Consider the following 25,120-nt stretch of genomic DNA (forward strand, 5'->3'; position numbering starts at 1 on the left):
TTGAGTATATCATATTACATTTACTAGGAGACCTACCGGCTACCACCCACCCCTCTATTTAAGAAAAATCTCAGAGGTAATTGCCTCTGAAATAACTATTTGCCACGCCACTGTTAAATGTTCGTGGTCTATGATTTGACCATTTTGAGCGCGCCATGACTTAAGACTTAACGATTACAATTTATGAGTTCATCCTGTTATAATGTAACGGGAGAGGTGCGAAAAATGAAAATAACAACAGCAATTTTTTCCGCGTGATAACGTGATATTGCGGTAATTTACTATCAGATCTATGGTGACTGCCACGGTCTTAGAAGATAATATCTTCTAAGACTGCGGTGAATGCTGGCGCTGTCCCTGTTATCAAGCGGCAACCGGAGGCGCCCCCGAAATTTTTAGGTGAAAAATTTCCAAATCAGGTGAATTTTTCTGACAGTACCGCGGAAGTATTGGACTTGAAATTCTGTGACTGATACTGCGGCAGACGACCATCGAGCTGGAGGTCGCGGTAGGGTCCGAGACTCGGAGCCCCAAATAACGACAATAACGGTGGCGGCGGGGCACCGACTTGATGTTGGCATCGGTCTCAGCGCGCGCGTATAATCACAGCAGCGATTATTGTTGTATTTTTTTTTTACCGTTTATATACACTTTACACTCAACACTGGTCCCGCACTTATACGTCCCGCCACCGTCGTTGGTACCGGACGGACGCGGTTATGTTTTGTTGTTTCGTTCGTACGATCTTTCGCGTTGATTTTCACTCGTCGTTGTTGTTGCACACAATATTATATTCTAAGTTTTGCGGGCGTCCATCAAGCGATTGAAACACGCTCGTTGTGCCTACGCTAGTGGCATAAAACAATCCGGAGATCAGCTACATTGACCGTTGTTGTCAATACAACCCTTGCGGGCAGGTACACAACAGTAGACCCCGATACTGTACGAGACGTCGCGCGCGCGGACCGGGACAACGGACCACCGAGGCAACCGATCAGCAGCTGGCCTTCCGGTCGTCGCGCGGGACCACCGCCGCCAACGCCGCGTCTGCACCAGCGGCAGTTGCATCTGAAGCCGAACCGACGACCGACGGTTGCGTTTCACCGCCGACCACGACTTAATTATTTCTCCGCCGCCGCCGCCGCCGTCATGCCACTGCTCCATAGAAAACCGTTCTCCAAGAACCCTGTGCCCAGGGGTCTGAGGGACACGGATGAGGTGTTCTACTGCGAGCTGACCAAAGAAATTTTCCTCAGTTACGAGTGAGTCGAGCTGGGTTTACCAAGGTTTACTTTGCCCGTTGACCGTGTACTATTACACCACCGTGTCATTACGCGCGTTTCACATGGTGCTCCGCGCCCGATCGATTCTCGCGCGGCGCCCACGTTTGGCGACCGACGAGTCCGGTCCGCCCGCGTCCGTTTTTTCAGTCCGTTTCCGTTCGATCCGTCGTTTACGTGTTTCGTCTCGAAAGTCCGAACACCGCTAACCTGCGTCCACCGAATAGTTAACGGATCACTTTCACCGCGCTTTTGCCCCCGACCGTGTTTCGATAAGTTTTTTCTTTACTTATTCGAGGTTAATCTTGCTTAGATTTTGGCGTCCAACAAGCGAGTGAGATGGAACATTATTCATCGTTTTTGCCCACAATCAATTTTCGAAAATGCGTTTTACAGCACACACATTTCGAACGACCTTTCCCTCCTGTTAACTTAACAACTGTACCTATTTTTCTGTTGAAGGCTCATGAGTCATGACTAATGTTAATATTGATGTTACTGTCAGATTTCCAGAATTAGACCTTATATTATTATATTGCTTTAATATGGTAGGTGTATTAATATCTCTATGATATGCATTAAATCTAAACCATTAAACAATAACTATCTACAGAATACAACATTTTTAATGCAAATGTATTACACAATACCTGTTTCTTAAATTTACTTTAAAAATGGCCTAACATTCTTGAGTATAATTTGTAAGTTCCTGAAGTCTATTGTATGTTTTGAAATTGACTGGTTAGTTACTTTTTTTTTGTTAAAATTTAAGTTTATTTCTCCTAGAAATCTTAGCATTAATATTGAATATTTAACATTGAATTTATCTGGGGTTTATCATTAAAATTAACTGTTTTTTTTTCTTATTTATCTATGCAGGCATTATGTAGAAAGAATTATTTTGTGTAATTCATTAGTGTGGTCATGTGAACTTACTGGTAAAAAAAATATGACCTATAAAGAAGCCTTGGATTGTGAATTAGACTCAAAAAAAATGTTGAATGACTTTCCGAATGAGGTAATGTTATAAGGCCTAAATTTCATAGATTGTTTCATAATTTTTTATTTTTCTAACAATCATAATGATAATGACTACATTTTAATTTTCAGCTTCAAAAACCCATTTTGTATTTATTATCGTTGACAAAATGTTCTTCTTTGAAAGAGCTCATTGAACAAATATTTAATTACGTAAGATATAGATATTTTGTATCAGAAATTGTGGATGTTGCTTTAGAACAAGATCAATGGTAAGCATTGTTTAAAATAGAAGTAGGCATATTGTATAAAGTATTAATTTTTTACAACAAAACGTGGTATTTTGTTTAATTCCGTTTATATTTATAGGTTAAAATGTAGAGTTTTAGCTGTGCATGCACCTTCTGACCAAAAAATTGCTGAAAGAAATCATCATACACCAAAGTAATAACTTAAGCTTTTGAATAAGTACATCATTAGAATTACAATTTATACTAGTATTTTGTTTCCATAGAAAATCAAATGATAGTAATTCAAGTACAGCTCTTGCATTTTATAGTTATGATGTAGAACTACTCAGTCCTAAAAAAAAACAAAATCCAAACACTGAACCTATATATAGGGTTGATGGTGTTCAAATTCGAAGATCAAAAGCTTGTTTTACGAGAGATCGTTGTAGATTTTTTATAACTCATAATGTTGAGTTTAAAAATGGTTTGATTTCACTAAAGGTAAATTTATACACTTTAATAATTAAAATAAATAATATTTATGTTAAGTAATAATAAAAACAGAAATTCAAATTTGGGGAACTTGTAAATTTTTTTATAAATATAGAAACTATTCTTGACATTTTAAGTTTAAATATTTTTGAAATATTACGACACAATGTCATAATATTCCATAGTCATTTTGATACCTAAATTTAATTGGTTGTGTTCTTTTCTTTTCTTTTTAACTAATCATATTATATTCTAATTGTTTTATTCTATTAAGAAAATATATTTGAAATCTCACAATCTTTTGGATATTATCCTCATTGATATCAAGTGTAAAATTCTATGAGATGATGTTGTGAAATTAATATTATTTTAGGATAATGTAGCAAGTAGTATTGCTAACTTAAAATTTGAAGATATATTCAGTGGAGAATCTCCTCAATTTTCTGAAACAAAAAAGAACAAAGTATTAGCCAAAAATGGATTAACTAAAAAAAGTAATAAATTAATGAATGGAGGAGAACCATCCAAAAAGGACGATAAATCAATGCAAGAAACAGTTGAAAAATTGAAAGAAGAAAAATTAAAAATTAAAGAAAAGCGAAAGGAAGAAAAAGAAAAACTATCCAAGTTTATGAAAGAATGGAACAAGAAAAAAGAAGATCTTGAATTGGAAGATTTAAAAGTAAGTGTAACTCTTTATTTTAAGAATTTGCATTTAACAAAGTTAGTTTATTTATTATTACTATTTGGCATTAAGTTGCACCCGCATGTATTAATTTCATCTTACACATGGACGACATATCACATTTTCGTTTACCAGTTTTAATAGTATGCTGTTTGTTTTGATATTAGAATAAATATTATCAAAATTTTCGGTAACAACATTATCTGTGTTCTCTTTGTTTTTTACGATATTTTAATTTTTAAGTGAATTATGAGCATTTTCAAATACTAGTGGTGTACATACTCCATATGATTTGATTAGATATGATTTTTATTTTTCATGCAGTTTTTGAAAAACAGTTTTAGGTAGTTGAAATTGTTTATGAGGTCTAAGACATTTTATGAATTTGACACAAGTAAAGTAATTTTTTAATTTATTCAATAGTTAAATATTTTAATATTTAAACAGTAAAAAATTATAAGCAAACAAACAAAATCATTATTACTTGATAACTCAAATTCTGGTCTGTGGTTTTGAAAACAATGATTAATATTGTGTTAAAGTACATTATTGAGCCCATCACCAAGTATTTATCTTGGTTTATTTTCATATAATTGAATATTTAAGTTTAAGTTCTGCTATGCTTGTGTTTATAATGGGTTTTATATTTATTCTTTTATTCTGATAATTAAATGTGTAATATTGTATCGATTATCAATATGATTTTTTTTATAGGAATTACCCAATGTAAATCCAGTTAATTTGCGAGTTCCAAATGAACATTTTGGGGACTTCATTATGATCTATGAGTTTTTTCATAATTTTTGGTCTCAACTTGATGCAGGCAGTTATTTCCCACAAGGAATGAATATAGAATTATTAGAAAGATGTCTAGTAGAAGAGGAAATAACAGGTACAGAATACAGAGTCTTATAAGTTCTGAATCTTACAATTAGAATACAGTTGATATATTAAAATAATTAATTTTAATTTCATAGGCCCGTTAAATACTTTGGTTCAAGTATTATTAACAACAATATTTGACCTTGAAGAAGATGAAGAAGCCGATATGAAAGATAGTCATATTTCAGGTTTAGTTTTAAATTTGTTTTAAATTATATTATATTTAATAAAAAAAATAATAATTTAGGATGTGAGCCGGTTTATAATATTAGTGATGATAAAACAAAAACGGCAGTAAAATTAGCAACCAACGTTAAAAATTGGACAACACAGCATTTGGGCCAACAGTTGAATAAAATAACATTACAACCAACTGTAATTTCGGAAGTTTTGAGGATTCACATACTGTCATCTGGTGGAAAATGTTCTGATAGAATGACAAAGTGGATGTAAGTTATTCATCAATAATAATTAATACAATTCATTTGACTTAATATTATGATTTATATATTTTGAAGATACCATGAAAGAGGAAACTATTGTCCTACAGATGATCCTGGACTTAATATTAGATTAGAACACCCAGAAGTATTAGCAGCTCTTAGTCGTCATCATATTTCGTGTTTGCCAATTTGTAAGTTTTTAAAATAAAAAGAATTTGTTGTTGATTGTAATGTATTGTATATGCGTTTAGCTGACAAAATAATGTTAATTAATTGCTTGATGAATCAAATATTAACTTTTTCATCGTATCGAATACAACTACTGAATACTGTTGTTAAAATGAAAAATGACAGACTAGAAGTAAGAAGTGCATTAGCAGCGGAAAAGAAAAAAACCCTAGAAATAGTTCAAAAGTAAATTTTTAATTTGTTATTTAATATAATTTTAGGTTACGTTTTAAATGTTTATAATTGTTTTGATGTTCTCTAGAAAAAAAGAAATGAAACTATTGAACGGTGAAGCTCAGAACATAGAAACTTCTGACCAAAAGGCTATTAATAGTAGATTAAACGAATGGAACAAAAAACTTTCTGATTTAACTGATTTAGGCATGACTGCTCAAATATTGCCTCTTGGAACTGATCGAGCATTCAAGAAGTATTGGATGTTTGCATCTATGCCTGGACTTTTTATTGAAGATGATGAACCTTATCCTGGAACTTGTCTACCCAAGTATTAATATTTTTTAAAAAATGTTTTCATAGAGTAAATTATAGTGTTTACTGTCAATATTGAATATTTTATTGTTTTTTTCAGTGGTACTCCTATTAATAACATTAATGAGAACGATCCTGTGTCTTATGTCAAAAAACTGTTTGAAATGAATGAAAAAGAAAATGTTAGTGAATCAAGAGTCAGTTTATCCAATACACCATCAAAAAAAAGACTTCTTGATGAGAGTAACAATACGTCATTTATGACCAATGGGAGTTATGTAGATCAAAAAAGGTCACTTTTGCGATGTTTTGGTCCAGACAGTCAATGTCCAGTGCACGATAACATTGAACATAGGCTTGCTTGGGGTTATTACAACACTCCAGATGAATTAGATGGTTTAATTAATAATTTAAATTCAAGAGGATTAAGGGAAGGCGAACTTAAGAAAGTGTTGATACAAGAAAAACCACGTATACTTTCAAGCATGGAAAAATGTACTAATTGCCTTTTAAACCCGTCTTTGGTAAGTAATTTTCCTTTTTTAAAAAAAATAAGTAGTTGTATTATACTCTATTCATCCTACTTAAATATTTCACACACATCTAGTTATACTTCTCTTAAATAAAAAATTATAAAATTTAAGTAAAATGTATGTATACTGTTTATTGACATTTTTTTCTTTTAAAATGGCTACAGTAAAACTTTGATAATCTGGGCGAATTTAGATAAAGTATTTTACTGGATTACTGGAGATTTTTCAAAGGACTCGAATAAGTCCAAGAAATTTTGTTTTAATAATGAATTACAAAAAAAAAAAAAAATTGAACAATAATTTCATCAGTACATCAATCTTGATACGGTAAGGTGAAGAGGGGGATACCAAATAACAAAATTGTTGTAAATAAATTTGTTTTATATGTTATTTGTTTTCCCAGAATTTGAAGAAGTCATACTAGGGCCTGGATTTTAATGCTCTATTAACCGTTGAAAAATGGCTAAAAATGTCCATAAAAAATGTATTTTACCGCAATAATGCCCTTTAAAATTGACATAAAAATATTTTTTAAGGCGATGTTACACAAATATTTGTTGTCTGCATTACCACTGCATAACATAGAAAATGTATGCTCAGCAGGTCATGTTTATCACAGTTAGTTTAAAAATTGGAGTGAATCGACCTATTATGAAACTTGATGGTAAGAACATTTTCTGTGTTTGTATGTGGGTTTTTTACAATAATTCAGTTTTTAAGTGAATTATGAGCATTTTTAATTTAGGCTATATTATATACGCATAACTTCCTAAAAAATTTAACTATTGTGAAAAACCCACGATCAAAGACAGATAATGTACTTACCATCATATTTTATTAGGCACACCTACCTAATTTAAAATAATTTACTTAACATTTATAAAAAAAAAAAACCTAAACTTGATGTAAATTTGATTAGAAGTTCAGTGTTTATAAATTATAATCATCAAATTTTACTATTGGATACATGTTTTCCCTCTGTAAAGGTTTAAGTGGGTAAATAGTTAAAAGTCGAATTTTTTGGACTAAAAAGGTATTCCCCCTAGAAGACATATCAAATCCGCTACTGAAGTCGTATGATATACTAATATGCATTAAAACTAACAAAATTACCAAAAAATAACTAAAAAATATCCAAATATGTAACAAAATGCAAAATAAATGTTTTACCGTTGAATTTTCTGTTTTATGATACAAATTATGTACTTGGAAATAATTGTCTTAAATTATATAAAAAAGATGCAATTTTCATTGAAATCCGGGTCCTAGTCATTACTTATTGATGTGTTGTCGAGTGTCAAGACTACCGAGATTTCACTGTATTTAAAGTGGGGACTAGAATCTTTTGAATTGATCCGTTTTAGTTTTTGTTCTTGAAACAAACTTGATGACCGGTTTTCGGCTTTACTGTTTCGGTTCAGTTACAAATGTTAGTTTATATTTAGGTACTTCCTGTATCTAAGATTTAAATAGATGGTTATGACTTATGAATATTTACAGTGTACTTTGTGCTCAGTAAATAACGACAATTTTTTCTGACTGGTAGACAATGTAGCATGTAAATGTATTAATATATTCATGTGATATATTTTGTTTCAACAACCCCCGTCCAGTATTTTAAAACCATTGTTCATTTAAGACATTTTTTCTTTTTTGTTAAAAATTTAAATTCTACATGTATAATTTAATCTTTTAGCTACTTAAACATTCATTTTTGGGATCAGTTCATAATATTTTAACAATAAATTATTGAATCATTAAATAAGCTTATGTCACTTTTTATTATGTTCAACATATTTATTTTGAGATGGAAAATAACCTTTTTAATTTGTTTTTAAACAATGTTGAGTGTCCAGTTCCAGTCCCTGATTTACTATCTAATATTTTTTAAATATTTTTAGATGGTCGAAGATGATAAAAAAATTCAAAAACGTTTGAAAACTGATTTTTCTGAATTCAAAAAATTAAATGTGAAATTTCTACGTTTAGATTCTGATGTTGACACCTCAATGGAATTAACTTTAAGAGAGTATATTTTATATTTAGAACGGAGGTTAAATACATCAGCACTCGGTAGCATTGGGTTGAAAGTATGTTTTCATTAATTGTAGAGTTTATGGTTTTTAGTCAAATCTAATAAAAATTATATTTATTATAGTCTTCAAATAGAGATCAATGGAGGGAAAATATTTCTAATGGCATTTATAAAGTCTCTGGTCAATTGTCATGGGGTAATAGGAGTAAAGTGGTAAGTTCATTATTTTCAACATAAAATATAAATTGTTTTAATAACTAATACGGTTGTATTTATTTACTACCCATTATCTATCTGTGAATAAGTGTATGTATTAATTTTTTTCTTAGAACGAAGACAACTCTGAAAAAGCTAGTTCGCCAGAACTTATTAGTAAGTTTATAAGCAACAGTAATTTTAGTAACTTAGATGCATTACAAAATATTGTTATTTTAGATTACCAAGATCCAGTTACATATATCATTGATATTAAAGGTGATAAAAAAATATTTGAGTTGGCTTCAGTTATCCTTAAAATAGAACAATCTATTGAGCCAAAATTTCTCAGAAGACCATTAGGTAATTGTATAGTAATGTTTAATCACTAAATTTGTTGATGAAATTAATTTTGTTTGATATTGGAGAAATAAAATTATTTAGCAGTACACATTCCTTTATGTTTGTTATACATTTTAGATTAAAGTAATAACATATTTATTTTTAACACAGTAATTAATGCATAAGTAATAACTAATAGTGCATAATTTCATCATTAACCATAGATTTTTTATTTTATAAATTGTTTTAGGATTTGACAAAAAAGAAAAAATGAGTTCAGCCATAAATCCTTTAATGGATAAGTGGGAAATGTCACTGATGAATTCATTAAATTTTTCACAATTATTCTTACATTTAATTACATTAGGTAATGAAGATTATATTTTAATGTATTAAAATACTTTGAATGTATATTAAGTTACATTTAATTGATTTTTGATATAATTTTTTTTTTAGAGAAAAGTATTGAATGGTCAAAATCAATTATGAAAGTCAATTGTGTGTTATGTCGAAGCAATAAGGACGAAGATGTTATGTTGTTGTGTGATAACTGTAATAAAGGACATCATATTTACTGTTTAAAACCAAAACTTAAGGTACGTTTGTCGTTTTACACATTTGTTTGTGTTATTCATATATATAAACAATGATAAACTTTTATGTTAATAGAAAATTCCCCAAGGTGATTGGTTTTGCCAAAAATGTGTGCCTATAGTAAAACATGAAGATGAAGACGATGAACCTGAGGAAAAATCGTTAGTTTTTAATTATTAAAATGTCACCTGTACACATACTTGTTTAAACAACAATATTAAAAAAGATTAAGAGCCGTTCTTACAATGTCTAGTTAAAGTTAATCAAAACTTTACCTGACAGTGTAAGAACGACCCTAAGTATTACTTAAATTGCTGTTAACAGGTGTAATAATTCTAATAATTTGTTGAGCAAAAAATGATCAGTCAAATGTACATTTTTATAATTTTTTTCATTTAAATTTTATATCACTTCATAATTTTTTGTTTTTTTTTTCACTTGGTCTCTTTTTGCATGTTTGCAACTATGTTGTGATTTAAACATGTAAAATTGACCAAGCAAAATAAATAAATAATTATGGAGTAATACAAATTTCAAATTTCATAATAAAATTTTAATAATTTTTACTTGATCACTTTTTGCATAGATACTAGATAATATATATCAGATAGTATCTATTTTGTATATTTAATAACAAATAATTTGTTTTATGTATGGTTTTTTTTTTTTTTTTGCAGGAAATTTGATATTTGTCACATTTGTAAGGAAGAAGGGACAGTGATAACTTGTGATGATTGTTTGAAAAATTACCATTTAGCCTGTCTTAATCCACCAAAACGTGCGCCGCCTAAACGAAATTGGACATGCTTCAGTTGTCGACAAACATCTTGTAAAGGTACTAATATTGCATTAATATTGTTTTGAATTATTAAGTGTGGTTAATATTATAATGAATTACCTTATACAACCATCTTAATATATTTAAAAACATTTTTATAATGTGTCTTTATGTATAATATACATATACATTTCAATGTTAGAGAATAACATTAAGTGGTTTTGATACTTAAATATTAAATATAAATATTCCATTGCTCTACTAATATCTAAGCGTACTTGCTGTTTAAGAATACAGTTTTTACTATTATTTAATAATGTAAGCAAAGGTTGGTATACAACTAGAGTTTATAAATACTTAAATCAACACTTTTAATAAAACATTAAGATAAATTATTTTTTGTTGATAAAATAGTAGTTTTATTACTTGTATTCATATTTTGTTGAGGTTCCATATACTGATATACAAACAACTGTCAACTGGGATTAATTATTATCAAGGGGGATGGAGTTTTTGAATGTGAGGTAGTAGTGCCATTGCACAATGTTGCTTAGTTACAGACATACTATAAGTTTCTCTTTCTAGACTAAGTCTATTAGCTTATAGCGTTTTTGATTTGACAAAATAGTGTGCACTAAAATTCCACTTGCACTACATGAGTGTTGCACTAGTTTTCTATAAATTGAATTGGAAAAAAATATCATTATCAAATATTAAATATAATTATAATGATAATAATATGATAAATAGGAATTAGAGGCTTAAGTGTCTTGTTATAGAGAAAAATGGTTTATATTTATAAGATGCACCCATTGCACTCACAAAATCGGCGGTGCAGAAAGTGTGCAATGAGTGAACACGAGTATTGCGTCAGTGCAATAAATCGAATAACACTGCATCAGTTCACTGAATATTGGTCAAATCAAGAACGCTCTTAGATAGTTAGATATATAGATTTTAACCCCTCTTGGAACGTAAGAAACCTTTATTGTGCTTCTTTAAATTTTATCGGCAGGTTACCCCATCCTATGCCAGAACTTCTTATCAACAGCTCCTACAAAAAATACATAAATAAGATCGACGGTTTGCTAATTCATTTACAACTATTCCTGGTGATACAATTAGCTTAAGATATTCATTACTTAAAAAACTATAAACGTTTTTGAAAATATTTTTTACTTAATTTTGAAGAATGAAATATTTTCAAAAAAAAAAAACATATATTTTTTATTGTTGTCATTTTTAATGACAACATGCATTTTTCATTTCTTATTCGGTATTCCATAGCACATTATTTTTTGAAGTACTTTGATATACAGTAGATTCTTGTTTGTTGAACGTCAATATATAAAATTTGTTGTTACCTCAAATTCTTAAAACTTACATAGTAACTATTTACATTCAAGCCCTATGAATTATTAAAAGTCAATAGATTTCCAAATTAATAAAATAATATTATGCCGAATATAAATGTTTTATTTATGGATGAATATTGAATAATTTTAATTCGTTTTGGTGATAAAATAAACCAATTATTTCCTGGTCCTATTTCAATCTGTTAAATATTATTTACAGATGAATTGGAACAGGTTGAGGTGGAAAGGTATAGCAGGCGTAAGAGTTCGCAGGCTGCCACTGCTAAAATATCTGAATTTGCCCGACAACTGTTACATGCATCAGCCAGATGTTATGGTCTGTCTCTGATGTCATATTATCTAATTTTCAGTGTTTATTAAAAATATAATAATGATAACTATTATCCATTGCAGATCCAGGCCGTATTCTTAAAATGCTCATTTTAATTTTCTTTTACATATTATATGTCTATAATTAATAATACAGTTCATTAGGTTTGATGATAAAATTATAAATGAAATAGGTACTAAATACTTTTTTACTATTAAAATCTAAAATATATATTTAAACAAGACATGTAAAATATAGACTTGAAAATTTGAATTCAGTTGATTTTGTTACACCTGGATCTGTATTATAGAATACAATTTTAATAATTATATTGCATGTAAATAATTGTATTTCAATATTTTAAACAGCTTGATATTATGTGTATCTATTTATACTTGATGGTTTGTTTTTGTAGGTAAATATTTGTTGTTAATGATAGTGTGTTTTATGTTAAATATTATGCTTTGTTAAAAAAAAAATTGTATGTATATATTTATTAATATATTACACATATAATATTCATATATAAGTTATGATATATTACATCAGATATGGCATGGTTAGATTTTAGTTGGTAAATACTAAATTGATATTCTTATTTTGGTTATTTTGGTTATCCTTGGCATGATTGCCTTTAGGATACAGTTTAATGTTTATTAATTATTATGAATTTTGCATGGTAATAATTTGTTTTAAATGTCTAAATAGTTAATCCTAACCAATTAAGTTTTTATTTTATTATTATTATTTTAGGGGAAGAAGAAAATATTACTGAAGAGAAAAGTCGAAGAAGAGGTAGACATACTGAACAAACAACTTTAACTACATCTGAAGATCTGCCCTTAGATAATGCTCTTCTTCAGTTACTTTTAAACCAAGTCATGCATCATCCAGATGCATGGCCATTTTTAAGGCCTGTTACTAAGTCTCAGTGTCCTGATTATCATACAATAATAAAAACTCCCATGGATTTGGGCACCGTAAAGTATAAACTTAATATGCTATCATATAGTACAAATGCAGATTTGCTAAGTGATATGGAGTTGATATTTGAAAATTGTTTTTACTACAATTCAGAAAATTCTGAAGTCTTCAAGTTAGTAATTAATACATTATTATAATATTGAAATAGTTAATAAATGCGAGTATATTATATTTTAATAGGTGCGGTGAACAAGTATACAATTACTACAAAAAATTATGTCAAGAATGCAATTTGAAAGATTTCAGTGAAGATGGTGTATATGATGGCCCTCCGCTAAAGAAATCAAAACACAGCTTATAAATTTAACTTTTGACTAAATGTTAGAATTTAAATTAGGTTTCTTTACATATTCAATAATTTACTGATCATGTCACTAACTGATTATTGTCACAGTGGACCTGTTAAATTATTCATTACATCTTCCCCTTAGATTTTCAAAACATTATTGAGTAAGTTTATTTACCAACAGTCTGATTCATATATGAGTCATCTGTAAATCTGTTTAATGTATAGTTCATAAGAACTATATAAATATTAAAATATTAGTTAGAATAAGACGTATAGGTTAAATTAAATTAGTTAGAATTATTTTTTCTACTTGGCAATGATGCTTTTTCCCCAACACGCAAATGACGAAAAGTGTATTGTGATCCATTCTATTATTACTAATAATAGATCGTACTTGCTGTATATTAAAGCTAACATTCATTTAGACTATGAAACTGTTTTTAAGATCATTGTTGTATTTCCTTATTATATATTGTGATTTTTAAAGAAAATAATTTTTTATTCATACAGAATTCAATCAATTACATTATACTTAGGCATTTTGTAAGGCTATGACTTATGTGAACAGCACATCATAATTCTATTTTATTTTCAGTTATATGAATAGTGTTTATATAGAAAAAAATTATTAATTGTAGTAGATATTTTGAACTCGATACAATTGCAGTTTATTTTTAAGGTTGATCTATCAATGTTTTTTTTTAATTTATCGTGTATATTGATCCTCAGCTCAAACTTTTTATTTTGTTCTCTGTAATATAATATAATGAGTTTCTTTTAAAACATAGTGCTAAGTGCTATGTTTTGTCTATAATTATAATTAAAATAATAAAAAAAAAAACAAATTTCAATGTAATTATGCGTTTATGTATTAGATAAACGTAGTCTATCTTTATTTTCTATATTATTTAAAGTATTTTATTTTTAATTTGTGTAATTCAATTCCTATTTTCGTATTTTTTACTTATTAGTATTTTAATTTCTTTTTTTTAAGTTAAATATTAGTATACATTAAATTTTTTTAAGAAAAGATGTTGTTTTATTTTGTTATTTTAAATTATATTTAAGTATTTCAGCAATTTCCAGAAATCTTAAATAGGACATGGTTAAATGGTTAAAATAGTGAAAAAAATATTATAAGATAATATTTTTTCACTTCATGGTATGTGTTTTTTTGTATATTGATGTAACAATATCTATTTTAACTTTCTAAAGATTAAAAATTGCATACAGATATATTTTCTTTTAAAAAAAATATTTTAAATCATTTGTTTGATTATAAAAGAAAGTATAGAGTTCAAACTGGATCCACAAAATATGACATTTACATAGATATATCACATGTAACTAAAATAATTTAAGAGGACGTCACACCCGCCATGTGTTGTCTCTGTCTTACGCACGTACGTCATGGAAAAATGCGCTAACGTAGTCAGTAGAACTCGCTCAATTTTGGTTCTAGAGTAAAAATACCTAATAAAAATTGAATTGTGATAATATTTCTGAGGGCAAGTCGTAACGTTTTTTTAATTTTGAAAAGTTAAAGGTTTTTTAAAATGTTGTAATTTTTTCTATTTCTAAACGATATAATGAACTTTATATTGGGTATAATGAAAAATTTGCAACAACTTGCCCTCAGAAATATTATCATAATTTAATTTTATAGTTGGTATTTTTAATCTAAAACCAAAATTGAGCGAGTTCTACTCAGACTGTGAAAATGCGTTTTGTCCATGTCATATGTATGTAAGACGGAGACAACACATACAGGTGTGTTGTCCTCTTAAGCCTTTTGTGTGTCATACTTAAAATATTTTCTATAAATCTTTAAATTGTAATTTGTAATGCATTTCAGAAACGCCAATAACCTTAGCAGTTGAGGCATATATTAAAAAAAAAAAAAAAAGTAGAGGTAGTTAGAAATGGGTTTAAACTATAAAATAAACAAAATGTCTAGAATGTCAAAGTCAGGATTTGGGTGAAATTGTTATTTTTCTTGTTTATATTTTTGTTCTTATTCCTAGTAAAATAATATGTGATTTATTAATTTATTGATGGAGCAAAAAGTATCAATATATTTTTAATAACTTGTTTGTCTCGCCGAAGCTCCTGGTTGGTCTTGTGTTCATATTATAAACCCTAGTCCAAAATATAGTTCTAGTTGTGTTCATTTTTATACGTGTGAAATTGATAGTAAATATTAAGTGCTAGTAAAATATACAAGGCACGTCACATATTATGGTCACACAATATTCCGATTTCCAAACACCATTCCTCTCTTCAATCATTATTTAAATTTCCATTTAGTATCTATTCAGCAATAAATATAAATTTAATAATAATATATAATACTAGCTGATCCCGTGCACTTCGTTGCCCGTGAAAATGAACTCTGATTCAAACTTTGTTCGATTCGTTATTTAATATTTGGTGTATGGTGTTCAAGATTTATCTTAACTTTTCCGTTGCCCCGAATAAAAATTCTGATTCGCAGCAGTACATTATCAAGTAGGCAATCTACCTGTGGTAGATCGCGGACCCCGAGCTGTTTGTACGTAAGTGTATGATTTAACTCTAAAGTATCAAAGTTATATCAAGTTTGTCGGTTTTACTTAAATCTACCTATGGTAGATTAATATAATCAATTTATACAAATTCCATCCTAACCTAACAGTGCTAAAATCTGATGAATAAAAAAAAAACAAATTTAACCCTTTGTAAATTAACCTATCTTCTTCCCAGAGGTCTAATCTACCCACAAAAATTAATTTATATATATATATATATATATAAATTAATAATATAGATATTATCTAACTATATAAATACAGACTAAACTATTAAACACTATTATAAACTATTATACACCGGTGGATTTTCCTAAAATTTTCTTTTATATAAACCTCCGTAAAATACTCTTTTGTTTAAAAAAAAAATTAAGAAGATCTGATGGGTAGTTTTATAGTTTAGCCTGTACAGAGATTTTCATTTTACATTTTTATAGTTAGATATTATATTATAATTTATATTTAAAATTGTAAAGCAAATAGTTTTTTTATTATTATTATTATTGTTATATAGCTTAAAAACCCATCATTGCTTATAGACGCATAATAATAATACAGATTGAATATATATATGATGGTTTGCTTGTTCTCGTGGCAACAAATTAACGATTCACTATAATTCTGGATTGAAATTTCTAGAACGAATTATTTTATACGACGTCACTCTTGGCAACCATTTATAAACAAAAATTTCCATCCAAAATCTCAAAATTCCCGTTTGAGCACCTCCTGGGGTTGATCCTCTCCCTTTTAAAATGAGCCTATCTTTTAAGTTCAGCCAAATTACACACATTGTACAAATTTCATCAAGATCGGTCAAATAGTTCCGGACAAAGACGTGACACGGGATTTTTATATATAAGATTAAGTGAGTGCTACCATTGTTATATTCTGTAGTGCTACTACTACATGTATACTGGTGCATGCATTCTCTATCTTTCAAACACATAACATGGCAAATTGTACGCTCAGCTGTTAGTTAAAAAATTAGAGTGAATTGAATTTTAAAATTTAAAGGTAAGATTATTATCTAGTGAATCTCATAGGGTGTTTTAGATTTTAATTTTAAAGCAAATTTTAGAGTATTTTTAAATGCACAAACAATTTACAATTTTAAAATGATGCATTGATTTTACGTTGATCCATTTTGTAAAATTTGAATTTTGAATGCTTATAAGTTTTGAGTTATAAGTTATTACTTATTACCATAAAAATCGTTCTAACTGTAAGAGTGTAAAATCAACACACTCTGAAATATTGCATTTCTTTCTTTCTTAATAATATATCTTTCCAATGATACCATCAGTTTTTCTCTTAATCTGTTAAACGGAGTTATTGGTATGTCAAAAAAGTGCTTAATTATTAATATATAGATTATATTTGTTTGTATTTGTTTTATTTCAGCTACGGTAGGCCTTTTATCGCTCCCACAAAACCTTTCCAACGTTAACGATCATCTTGAATTTTCGTCGTTCCCAAATATTTTTACATTTTATTAAGCCATCACTGATGAGGCCTACCTTTTGGCCTCTTCTCACTGGGTTTATTGATTAATAGTTAATACCTTATACTTTGTCCTCCATACATGTGCAGCCGACTCTAGTATTTTAGCTTTCAGACATTTTTGTATGTTTGGTCTATTGAACTCTATTTAAATTTATTCGGGAAATGTTGGTATATTGTCATATCATACCTCGGGACGTCTTATCTCGTGTCTTACTATCAACACTATCAATATTACGACCAATCAGGTCGTGGACGTGAAAATATCTCTAGCCATCATGGTGATTATATAAATACTAAATACCCACTGTGTTTCATACATCATACCGCAGAACAACAGACTTGTGTCGCCCTTCGAGACATACCCGATTACAGAGGTCAATTCATTTTTCTGCTGCCTGCGACAAATACGATTCACGGTGAGTAATGCAATTGTCTAAATTTATGTAGTAATATTGAGAAAGTACACCTCTGATCATCCCGACTGAAATGTATTAATTAACTTCCGACGGTGGTATATTATGTATATCTCGGCGACTCGTTTCTGTCTCGTATCTATCGAATAATATAATCGCAACGACGTGTACCCCAGTATCTGTTGTTGAATATTATATACGGTATTTCCAATAAAATATGCGTTACCAGCATAATCGAAACTAAGTGTTTTCATTCGTTATTGCCAAACTAAATCCTAAGGATCTATTTGGATTTAGATTTTGAACACCTCCCCCTCATTCCACTCCATCCATAAATAGGGTGGTGTCGATACTTACTGTTGAAAGATGTATAACTTGGCATCTATCTCATTTTTAAATATATATTACTTATTGTAATTTCTGCCTAAGAAGTTAGCCTAGCCGAAATTGTTAGAATATCTCAATACTTGATTCCAAATAAGAATACACCGCCTAGCAATGGAAAAATGATCTACGATGTTTGGACCTCTTGTCTAAAGGTAATGGCCAAACCAAGATCAGTTTTAGGCCGCCACCCGATTTATTCCTGAATAGAATATAGTCTAAGCATTGATTATAAATACTATTCATAATCAATAGGTTAGGTTAGGTTAGCAAGTAGTAAGAACCTACCTATTTATAATCAATAGTATAAGCTTAAATGTCCATTATTTTCACTATTGATGATATTTTTGCCTTGTTAATACCTGTTATTATTTTTTAGTAATGTAAAGTTTTTTAGTAATGTAAAGTTAATTCATTAGTAGCATTTCAGTATGCTTAGAAGTTAGATTTACTGTATTTAATATATCAACATAGCTAATCTATTATAATTTTACCTACTACCTTTAGATGGCCGATGAAAAATTAAGCCGCAAGATGATTTTCCCATACACATTTACATCTAAGGTTGCCCAGTTTCCGTTCAAACTACATTTCAATAATCATTGGATGTTTCCATGGTTCATTGGAGCAGCTGTAATGGTTTCACCAGTATTTTATCTAATTCAGAAAGCAGGTAATTATATATTTTATAATATACCAGTTGTACAATTATGTGAGCCAAATAAAATTTATTTTTTTTAGCTAACTGTGAAGCTAATGTAAAGATTTGGGCTGAAAAAAGAAGGAAGGAAGAAGAACACCACAAACACAAGTGGGATTAAACAAGATTCTGAGGAGCTGCGTAGAAAATAAAAACAAAACAACTGTCATTCAATATTTAAATTTAATTTCTAATAGTGTTACTGCGAATTTTATAAAAGTATTTAAAATAATAATAATGTAATATACATCATAGTTCAGTTTACATTTTCCTTGACTTTAGTCCATTTTTCACTAACTTTCCACAACCATTCAACTGTCTTTTGATCGCGTGCTCGATACGGCAATGGTATTATTTCAAAATTACTAAAAAAACACATAATAATATTATATAGATATTTGGTATAATTTAAAAATAATACATTTCATTACAAAATATATTCTAATAAAACAAAAATTGCATTTTGGTTAGTTTGATAAAAACTATAATTGTGACTTTGAATTTCAAAAAGTAAGGTGAAAATTACCTGATGAATTGTCCACTAATGTCTTCAAGCTCCGGGTCTAAAGCTGCATGAACCAAGGTCTGCGATCCTTTAGCTGGTGATTTCAAAAACAGCCATGCAATTGGTTTTATGAAAAATCTAGTAACACTATTGTAAAACGGTAAATGTCTTGAAATATCTGTTGTACTGATACCAGGATAGATGGCATTTACTGTGACTCCAGTATCTGTAAATTGAATAAAAATATAAGCTACAATTATTATAGTGTATTTATAACTAAAAACACTAAAGGTTATTTTACGATAAAAACCTAAATCACGTATAGGCAATAGGGCACCCAAGGAGAGGGAGGGGCTTTGGGGCTTAAACCCCCCTCCCCCTAAAAAAAATATTTTTTCATTAAATTATACAAAATTATAGCAAATATGCTATAACAATGATAAATAATGTTTTATTTTCAAATTTTATTATTATGTTGGATACACATTAATAGTTCAATAGTACGCGATGAGGTTTGTGGCAATCGTTGATTTTTTATTTCGTTGAAAATTATTTTAAGATTTATAGATACTAGCGATTATGTAAGATTAACTTTGATTGGTAACTACGATAACAATGATAATTATGACTTTCGACTGTCAGTGGCATGAAAATCTCGTTTAGATAATGCAGTCTGTTCGATTTTTTTTTTAATGATAGCTGTGTTGAATGTACGTATGTGTAAAAAGAAGTTGAGTTAAAATGAGTCAAAAACAAAAGAAACGTGAAGTTAGTACTCTTCTTAAATATAATATTAAACCAAAAATGTCAACAATCAATGAACCACCCAGTCGTCAAAAACTATTTGCTTCCAACACCGTCAAAATCTGATATTCTTGGTAATTATGAACATTTTTCTTCTTTCAATATATCATTATTTGTAAATAAAAAACTCAACGACAAACAAAAAATTCAAGTTTTACAAAATGTGTGGGTCCCAGATAATTATAATTTTCCTAATCAACAAATTGCCAATCAAAAAGAAAATTTAATATAGTATGGTTAACTAGATACAAATGGTTAACATATTCAAAAATTGAAGATTGTGCTTTTTGTAAAGTATGCGTATTATTTTCATCTTCTGAGGCTGATTATAGTTCCAACTAAATTCTGAAAAGGGACCCAGAAAACTTAAATTTTAAATTGATTTGTCATAATATTTAGTTATAAATATTAAATACATAATAATATAACATATTACATGGTAATAATAAATAAAAATGATTATTTAAAAACTAGTTTTAATTGTTTACTTGTGTGTAAGGAAAAAAGAAAAATTATAAGGCCCCCCAAACAAAAATTCTGGGGCGGCCTGCATATAGGTAATGTTAGTATTATGACTTAATACTATATTTAAAATACGTGGGTATAGTTCATACACAAACCTTTTAATACTTCAGCTAATTTAGATGTAAACATAAGATTTGCAAGTTTACTTTGGTTGTATGCCTCTTCTTCACTGTACGACATATCAGAATTTAAATCTTCTTTGTTAATTTTACTAGAACCGTGTTTCAGCGTTGTCACATTGACAATTCGACTGGGAGCACTTTTTTTCAAAGTGTCTAAAAGTAAATTGGTTAACAAGAAATGGCCCATATGATTGACACCCAAATGAGTTTCAATTCCTTCTTTGGTTGAGGATTTACTGCACCTCATAACACCAGCATTGTTGATCAAAACGTCCAATCTATTAAATTCTAATTTAAAAGTTATAATTTAATTATTTTACAAGACATACAAAACATTAAAATGTAAATTCAAACCTTTCTGGAATTTTTTAGCGAATTCTCTGACTGATTCTTGTGATGATAAATCACATTTTCGACAGTATAGTCGTTTGTTTCTAGACATAAGTGCTAGCTCAACTCGACTCTGTTCTAAGGACATTAATCGATTAAAAAAAATATATACATGTAGGTATAAAGTATAATTTAATATTATATTATTTAATTAGTGTAAATTCTGAACTTATTATACATAATTGAACTGGCTAAACTATGAACTAAGTTAAAGCACAGGAGGTTCAGGAGTATCAATGTAAGTTTGACAAACTTCATAAAACGTCATGTAATACAAAGTCAATATATTATGTTTGCATTAACCTTTTCACATTTTACCATATCCCGACACGCCATTACAACTGTTGCGTTTTTAATGGCCAACAACCTAGCAGCTTCTTTTCCTAGGCCAGTATTTGCACCCGTAATTATGATTACTTTGTTGGCAGCTGAAGTTTTGATTTTGTAATCTTTTCCAGACAACGTCTCCCTAGAAGAAAATAAAAAAATAACAATGGTGCGGTAAATTGCTTGGCAGATAGCTGGAATTAGACATAAAGCAATATCTTAGCAGTAATATAAGAACGTACTTGATCAAATAAGCACCACCGCATACTGTACCGAAGACACTGACATAGATCAAAGGTTTAGGTATTCTGATCATATTGCGTTAGATATATAAGGTCCCAATGAAGTAAATCTAGAATTCGAGAACAATAATTACTGTTTTCTAATATATTATTATAGGTATTACTTAATAAAATATGGTAATTAAATTTTTTTTGTATTTTAGATTTGAACTTGTCTAGAGAGTAAGTACTAAGTAGTAAGTAGTTGTCTTTATCCGTTATCGGCTGCGGTGTCGGCGTGTTGGATAAGTGATAAAATAAAATAGTTCTGTGACAAATGACAATATAGAGTACTACAACTCACTCTAGTTGTAGTTGTATGTTCTGTGATTAATTTGAAGACCACTGTGACCAACTCAACGGCGCGACTAAGCTCACGTAGCGGTAATCCACCAAGAATCACACGGTCACACCCACGGACTAAGATATAATGGACTTGAAACGACATGGTCGGCGGGGGTCGGAGGACGGCCACGAAAAGGCGTCACTTAGCTGATAAGAACACTGTTCTTGAAGTTTTCAGCGCTACCGGTGGTTTTATTAGGCTACACAATGTGTATCTTAGTCCGTGTTAAATGAAGAGGGCGCTGTGAACTCCAGGAACACATAGCGACCCCCCGCACTTTGCCTTTTGTACATACATTCGTGGCCGTGATAAGCTGCTCGTTTCCAGTCCATTATATCTTAGTCCGTGGTCACACCCATTTTTTCCTCTGATAATAATATGAATAGGTAGGTTGGTAGCATGGTGTATTGATATCAATAGGTAGGTACCACGATTTAAGATATATCTTAAATATATAAGATACCTAAGATATATCTTAAATCGTGGTAGGTACACAGAATAGATTAAATTTAAACTATTCTGTGGTAGGCACAGATTTATATATATCGGTGATGGTAGGTATTCAAATTCTGATCCTTGGAATGTTTTGGTAGGTATCTGGTACCTATTCTGATTTCATGAGCCATAAGGCCCATATTTTCATATACTTCACAAGTACTTAGAATTTTTATACCATTTAAGGAATGCAGATAACAGAAACAGCGAAACACTGAAATACCCGTCAGCTCATCCTCCCATATACAATAGCATACAAGATACTGATGACCTGCACTGGTTGGATTGGCTTTTATTTCGAATCTTTAAATAGTCTTTCTTCTTATTTAATGGGTGGTAGTAGCCAGTAGGTAATAGTTTTAATATAAGAAATTGGTATTAATGTTATTGAATTAAAAAAAAAGTATTTGTTCAAGTATTTTGAATACTTTTAAATGGCATTTGTATTAATATTTAAATACTTTTAAAAGAAAGTATTTGAATACCTACGTATTTTAAATACAAATTACACCAAGTATTTGAATACGTATTTTGAATACATTTGAAAAGTATTCTTAACAAGGCTGTCATCACGATAACAGAATTTAATCTCTTCTCATAATTCACAAGTAAAAATAAAACCAAGGTGAAACTTAAATTTTGTAACGCCAAAAATATTGATTTCGATGATTTAAACTTTAAATTCAGAATTAAAACTATTTGCGAGAATGTGGTCATCAACTAATATTACTGAACATATTGAAGCCCATTTAAATTTGTATTCGGAAGAAGACTTAGGTAATTGACAATACCTATATACTTACTGTATTTATAACATTTTTCTATCTATTCCAATGCTCAATGAGTTCTGTTTTAACCTTTGAGTAAACGTTCGTTTTCATCTCTTCGGCACATCAAAACATTTACGAGAAATACCACATTGGCCATTGGCCAAGAAAGACTTAGTCAAATGGCTATTTTACATATTATTCAAAAGACTTTTAAAATTAATTTTGTTACAATTATTGATTAGTTTAATGCAAATTCAACAGAAAGAGGAAGAAGACTTAAATTGATATAGATATTTTAATTTTAATTTTAATATTGGAATGTTGCAAGGGTACAGGCATGGATCCAGAGTAAAGATCTGGGAGGGGGGATTTCCTATAGAAATCAATTTATTTTTAAGGTTGTTCACGTTTGTGTTCAACAGGTTATAAGAACTTTTAACCATTTCAATTTAGGATTCAATCTCTACACCCTTTATATCAGCAAGGCAGCAACCGACACTTGGATGTTGTAAAATCTATCTATCCTGTCGGCTGTCTTTTACTTCACCGATAATTGAGTTACATCCGTTGGCCGTCTGTACGTGCCATATTTTGTCAAGATAAAATTTTCTTATAGTCCATTGTATTTACTATTTACTTATTGAAATAAAAGAACAAGCTATTTAACAACACTGCGGGACGTGGGTAATTTTTATTTTTAATTAAGCCAGACATGTCCGGTCCGTAATAAGCAGACAACAAAGTTTGAAAGTCTCTTGCAAAAACTGTATGTCTTACAAGTTTACGTATAGATTTTAATATTGTACATAAAATCATATACTGATAGGTAAACAAATAGTCTGTATAGACTGTGTCACATGTGGTCGAAAATTATTTTTCACAATCTTGTTTTTATATTGCTTTCTGTGGAGCTGTGAGATGTGTAACCAATTAATTGTAATATTCTAATAATGAATTTGATTATTATAATATTTAGTTTAGTTGTGGACTATTATGTAAACAAATAGGTTCATAAAAATAATTTAATTATTTTGTTGCTAAAGTAAACCCGTAATAGTAGTACTATAAGTAGGTACCTACCCACAGTTAATAATTTTAATACATATACATTTATTTAAAAATTATAGACATTTAGGTATTGAATTACTATGTTCTTTGTTAGCTTTAAAAAAAAGGTACCTTGGTATAATTATTCATTTTGTGTGACAAAAAAAGTAACGGGTTTTTTAACTAAGTTAAGTTTTATTTTCTAATTAACTTGTAACTTTTATTACTACATTGTACTTTTAAAATCTTAATACATACCTATATTATAGGGGAGAGTTGGGTAAAATAGGGTAGTCGGGTAAAACAGGGGGGTATTGGTGTTATTGGTCACACTGTGGAATCGATTGGTGATAATCAAATCGTAATTTATCAATAAAAGGCTTCTAAAAACATGTGATGTTTAAATATTTGTTCTTAATCAAATATTCTTAACACAAAAAATTATTTTCGGTTTAACATGAAAAGCGTGAAAATTATTTTACTGTCAGAAATTACGTTTTTATGTTCTCCTTTAGTATTTCTTTAGTACTTTGTTACCTTAGTTTTTTGAATAAATTCCTAGTAAAAGAGTTAAATCAGCATTTAGAAAAAAAAACATTTTATTGAATTTATAGTTTTGTTTAAAATGGGGTACCCAAGAGATGAGTTACATTCAAAAACTTGAATTTTTTTTATTTAAATTTTTTTTTATACAAATGTGTTTTGTGTAGATAAAAGAATATTTAATCAAGGCCGTATCCAGAAATTTTTTTTCTGTGGAGTCTATACATGTAGGTATATTGTAATTTTATTGAA

The 25,120-nt window shown here is 29.3% G+C and overlaps 3 protein-coding genes across 5 annotated transcripts; 2 read left to right on the plus strand and 1 right to left on the minus strand.

Annotated features, from left to right (window-relative positions):
• Positions 1–629: 629 nt before the first annotated feature.
• On the plus strand, positions 630–14,173 carry LOC132942317 (bromodomain adjacent to zinc finger domain protein 1A-like). Of its 2 annotated transcripts, XM_061010621.1 has the most exons (24): positions 630–1,262; positions 2,160–2,298; positions 2,391–2,530; positions 2,628–2,702; positions 2,773–2,989; positions 3,354–3,662; positions 4,380–4,557; positions 4,643–4,735; positions 4,795–4,996; positions 5,066–5,181; positions 5,242–5,404; positions 5,481–5,723; positions 5,808–6,231; positions 8,142–8,330; positions 8,399–8,488; positions 8,605–8,647; positions 8,711–8,833; positions 9,063–9,179; positions 9,269–9,408; positions 9,482–9,567; positions 10,084–10,241; positions 11,760–11,876; positions 12,624–12,966; positions 13,035–14,173. In XM_061010621.1, exons 1-24 carry the CDS (start codon positions 1,150–1,152, stop codon positions 13,153–13,155), a joined length of 3,939 nt encoding a protein of 1,312 aa, XP_060866604.1. In that variant the 5' UTR covers positions 630–1,149; the 3' UTR covers positions 13,156–14,173. The 2 variants fall into 2 exon arrangements, with proteins under 2 accessions (XP_060866604.1, XP_060866605.1); XM_061010622.1 differs by lacking the exon at positions 11,760–11,876 and having other exon boundaries at positions 632–1,262.
• A 3,298-nt stretch (positions 14,174–17,471) lies between these two features.
• On the plus strand, positions 17,472–18,979 carry LOC132942320 (uncharacterized). The gene is made up of 3 exons (XM_061010625.1): positions 17,472–17,632; positions 18,521–18,686; positions 18,755–18,979. The coding sequence occupies exons 2-3, from the start codon at positions 18,521–18,523 to the stop codon at positions 18,832–18,834; spliced, it is 246 nt and encodes an 81-aa protein (XP_060866608.1). The 5' UTR covers positions 17,472–17,632; the 3' UTR covers positions 18,835–18,979.
• Positions 18,878–21,990, minus strand: LOC132942318 (retinol dehydrogenase 13-like). Of its 2 annotated transcripts, none has more exons than XM_061010624.1 (7): positions 21,972–21,990; positions 21,629–21,738; positions 21,363–21,528; positions 21,024–21,132; positions 20,643–20,957; positions 19,240–19,444; positions 18,878–19,078 (listed from the first exon to the last, which is right to left on the minus strand). In XM_061010624.1, exons 2-7 carry the CDS (start codon positions 21,700–21,702, stop codon positions 18,970–18,972), a joined length of 978 nt encoding a protein of 325 aa, XP_060866607.1. In that variant the 5' UTR covers positions 21,703–21,738; positions 21,972–21,990; the 3' UTR covers positions 18,878–18,969. The 2 variants fall into 2 exon arrangements, with proteins under 2 accessions (XP_060866607.1, XP_060866606.1); XM_061010623.1 differs by lacking the exon at positions 21,972–21,990 and adding an exon at positions 21,793–21,949.
• Positions 21,991–25,120: the final 3,130 nt, after the last annotated feature.

The sequence above is a fragment of the Metopolophium dirhodum genome, chromosome 4 (genome assembly GCF_019925205.1).
Source record: "Metopolophium dirhodum isolate CAU chromosome 4, ASM1992520v1, whole genome shotgun sequence".
NCBI classification, from domain to species: Eukaryota; Metazoa; Arthropoda; class Insecta; order Hemiptera; family Aphididae; genus Metopolophium; species Metopolophium dirhodum.

Excerpts from the sequence above, each read along its gene's own strand:
- LOC132942320 (XM_061010625.1), top strand. The coding sequence starts at position 18,521 with ATGGCCGATGAAAAATTAAGCCGCAAGATGATTTTCCCATACACATTT. Across the intron at positions 18,687-18,754 it reads TTATCTAATTCAGAAAGCAG|CTAACTGTGAAGCTAATGTA; the intron begins GTAATTATATAT and ends TATTTTTTTTAG.
- LOC132942318 (XM_061010624.1), bottom strand. The coding sequence starts at position 21,702 with ATGATCAGAATACCTAAACCTTTGATCTATGTCAGTGTCTTCGGTACA. Across the intron at positions 21,529-21,628 it reads GGTGGTGCTTATTTGATCAA|GGAGACGTTGTCTGGAAAAG; the intron begins GTACGTTCTTAT and ends ATTTTCTTCTAG. Across the intron at positions 19,079-19,239 it reads ATTAGTGGACAATTCATCAG|TAATTTTGAAATAATACCAT; the intron begins GTAATTTTCACC and ends GTGTTTTTTTAG.
- LOC132942317 (XM_061010621.1), top strand. The coding sequence starts at position 1,150 with ATGCCACTGCTCCATAGAAAACCGTTCTCCAAGAACCCTGTGCCCAGG. Across the intron at positions 3,663-4,379 it reads TTGAATTGGAAGATTTAAAA|GAATTACCCAATGTAAATCC; the intron begins GTAAGTGTAACT and ends TTTTTTTTATAG. Across the intron at positions 4,736-4,794 it reads GAAAGATAGTCATATTTCAG|GATGTGAGCCGGTTTATAAT; the intron begins GTTTAGTTTTAA and ends ATAATAATTTAG.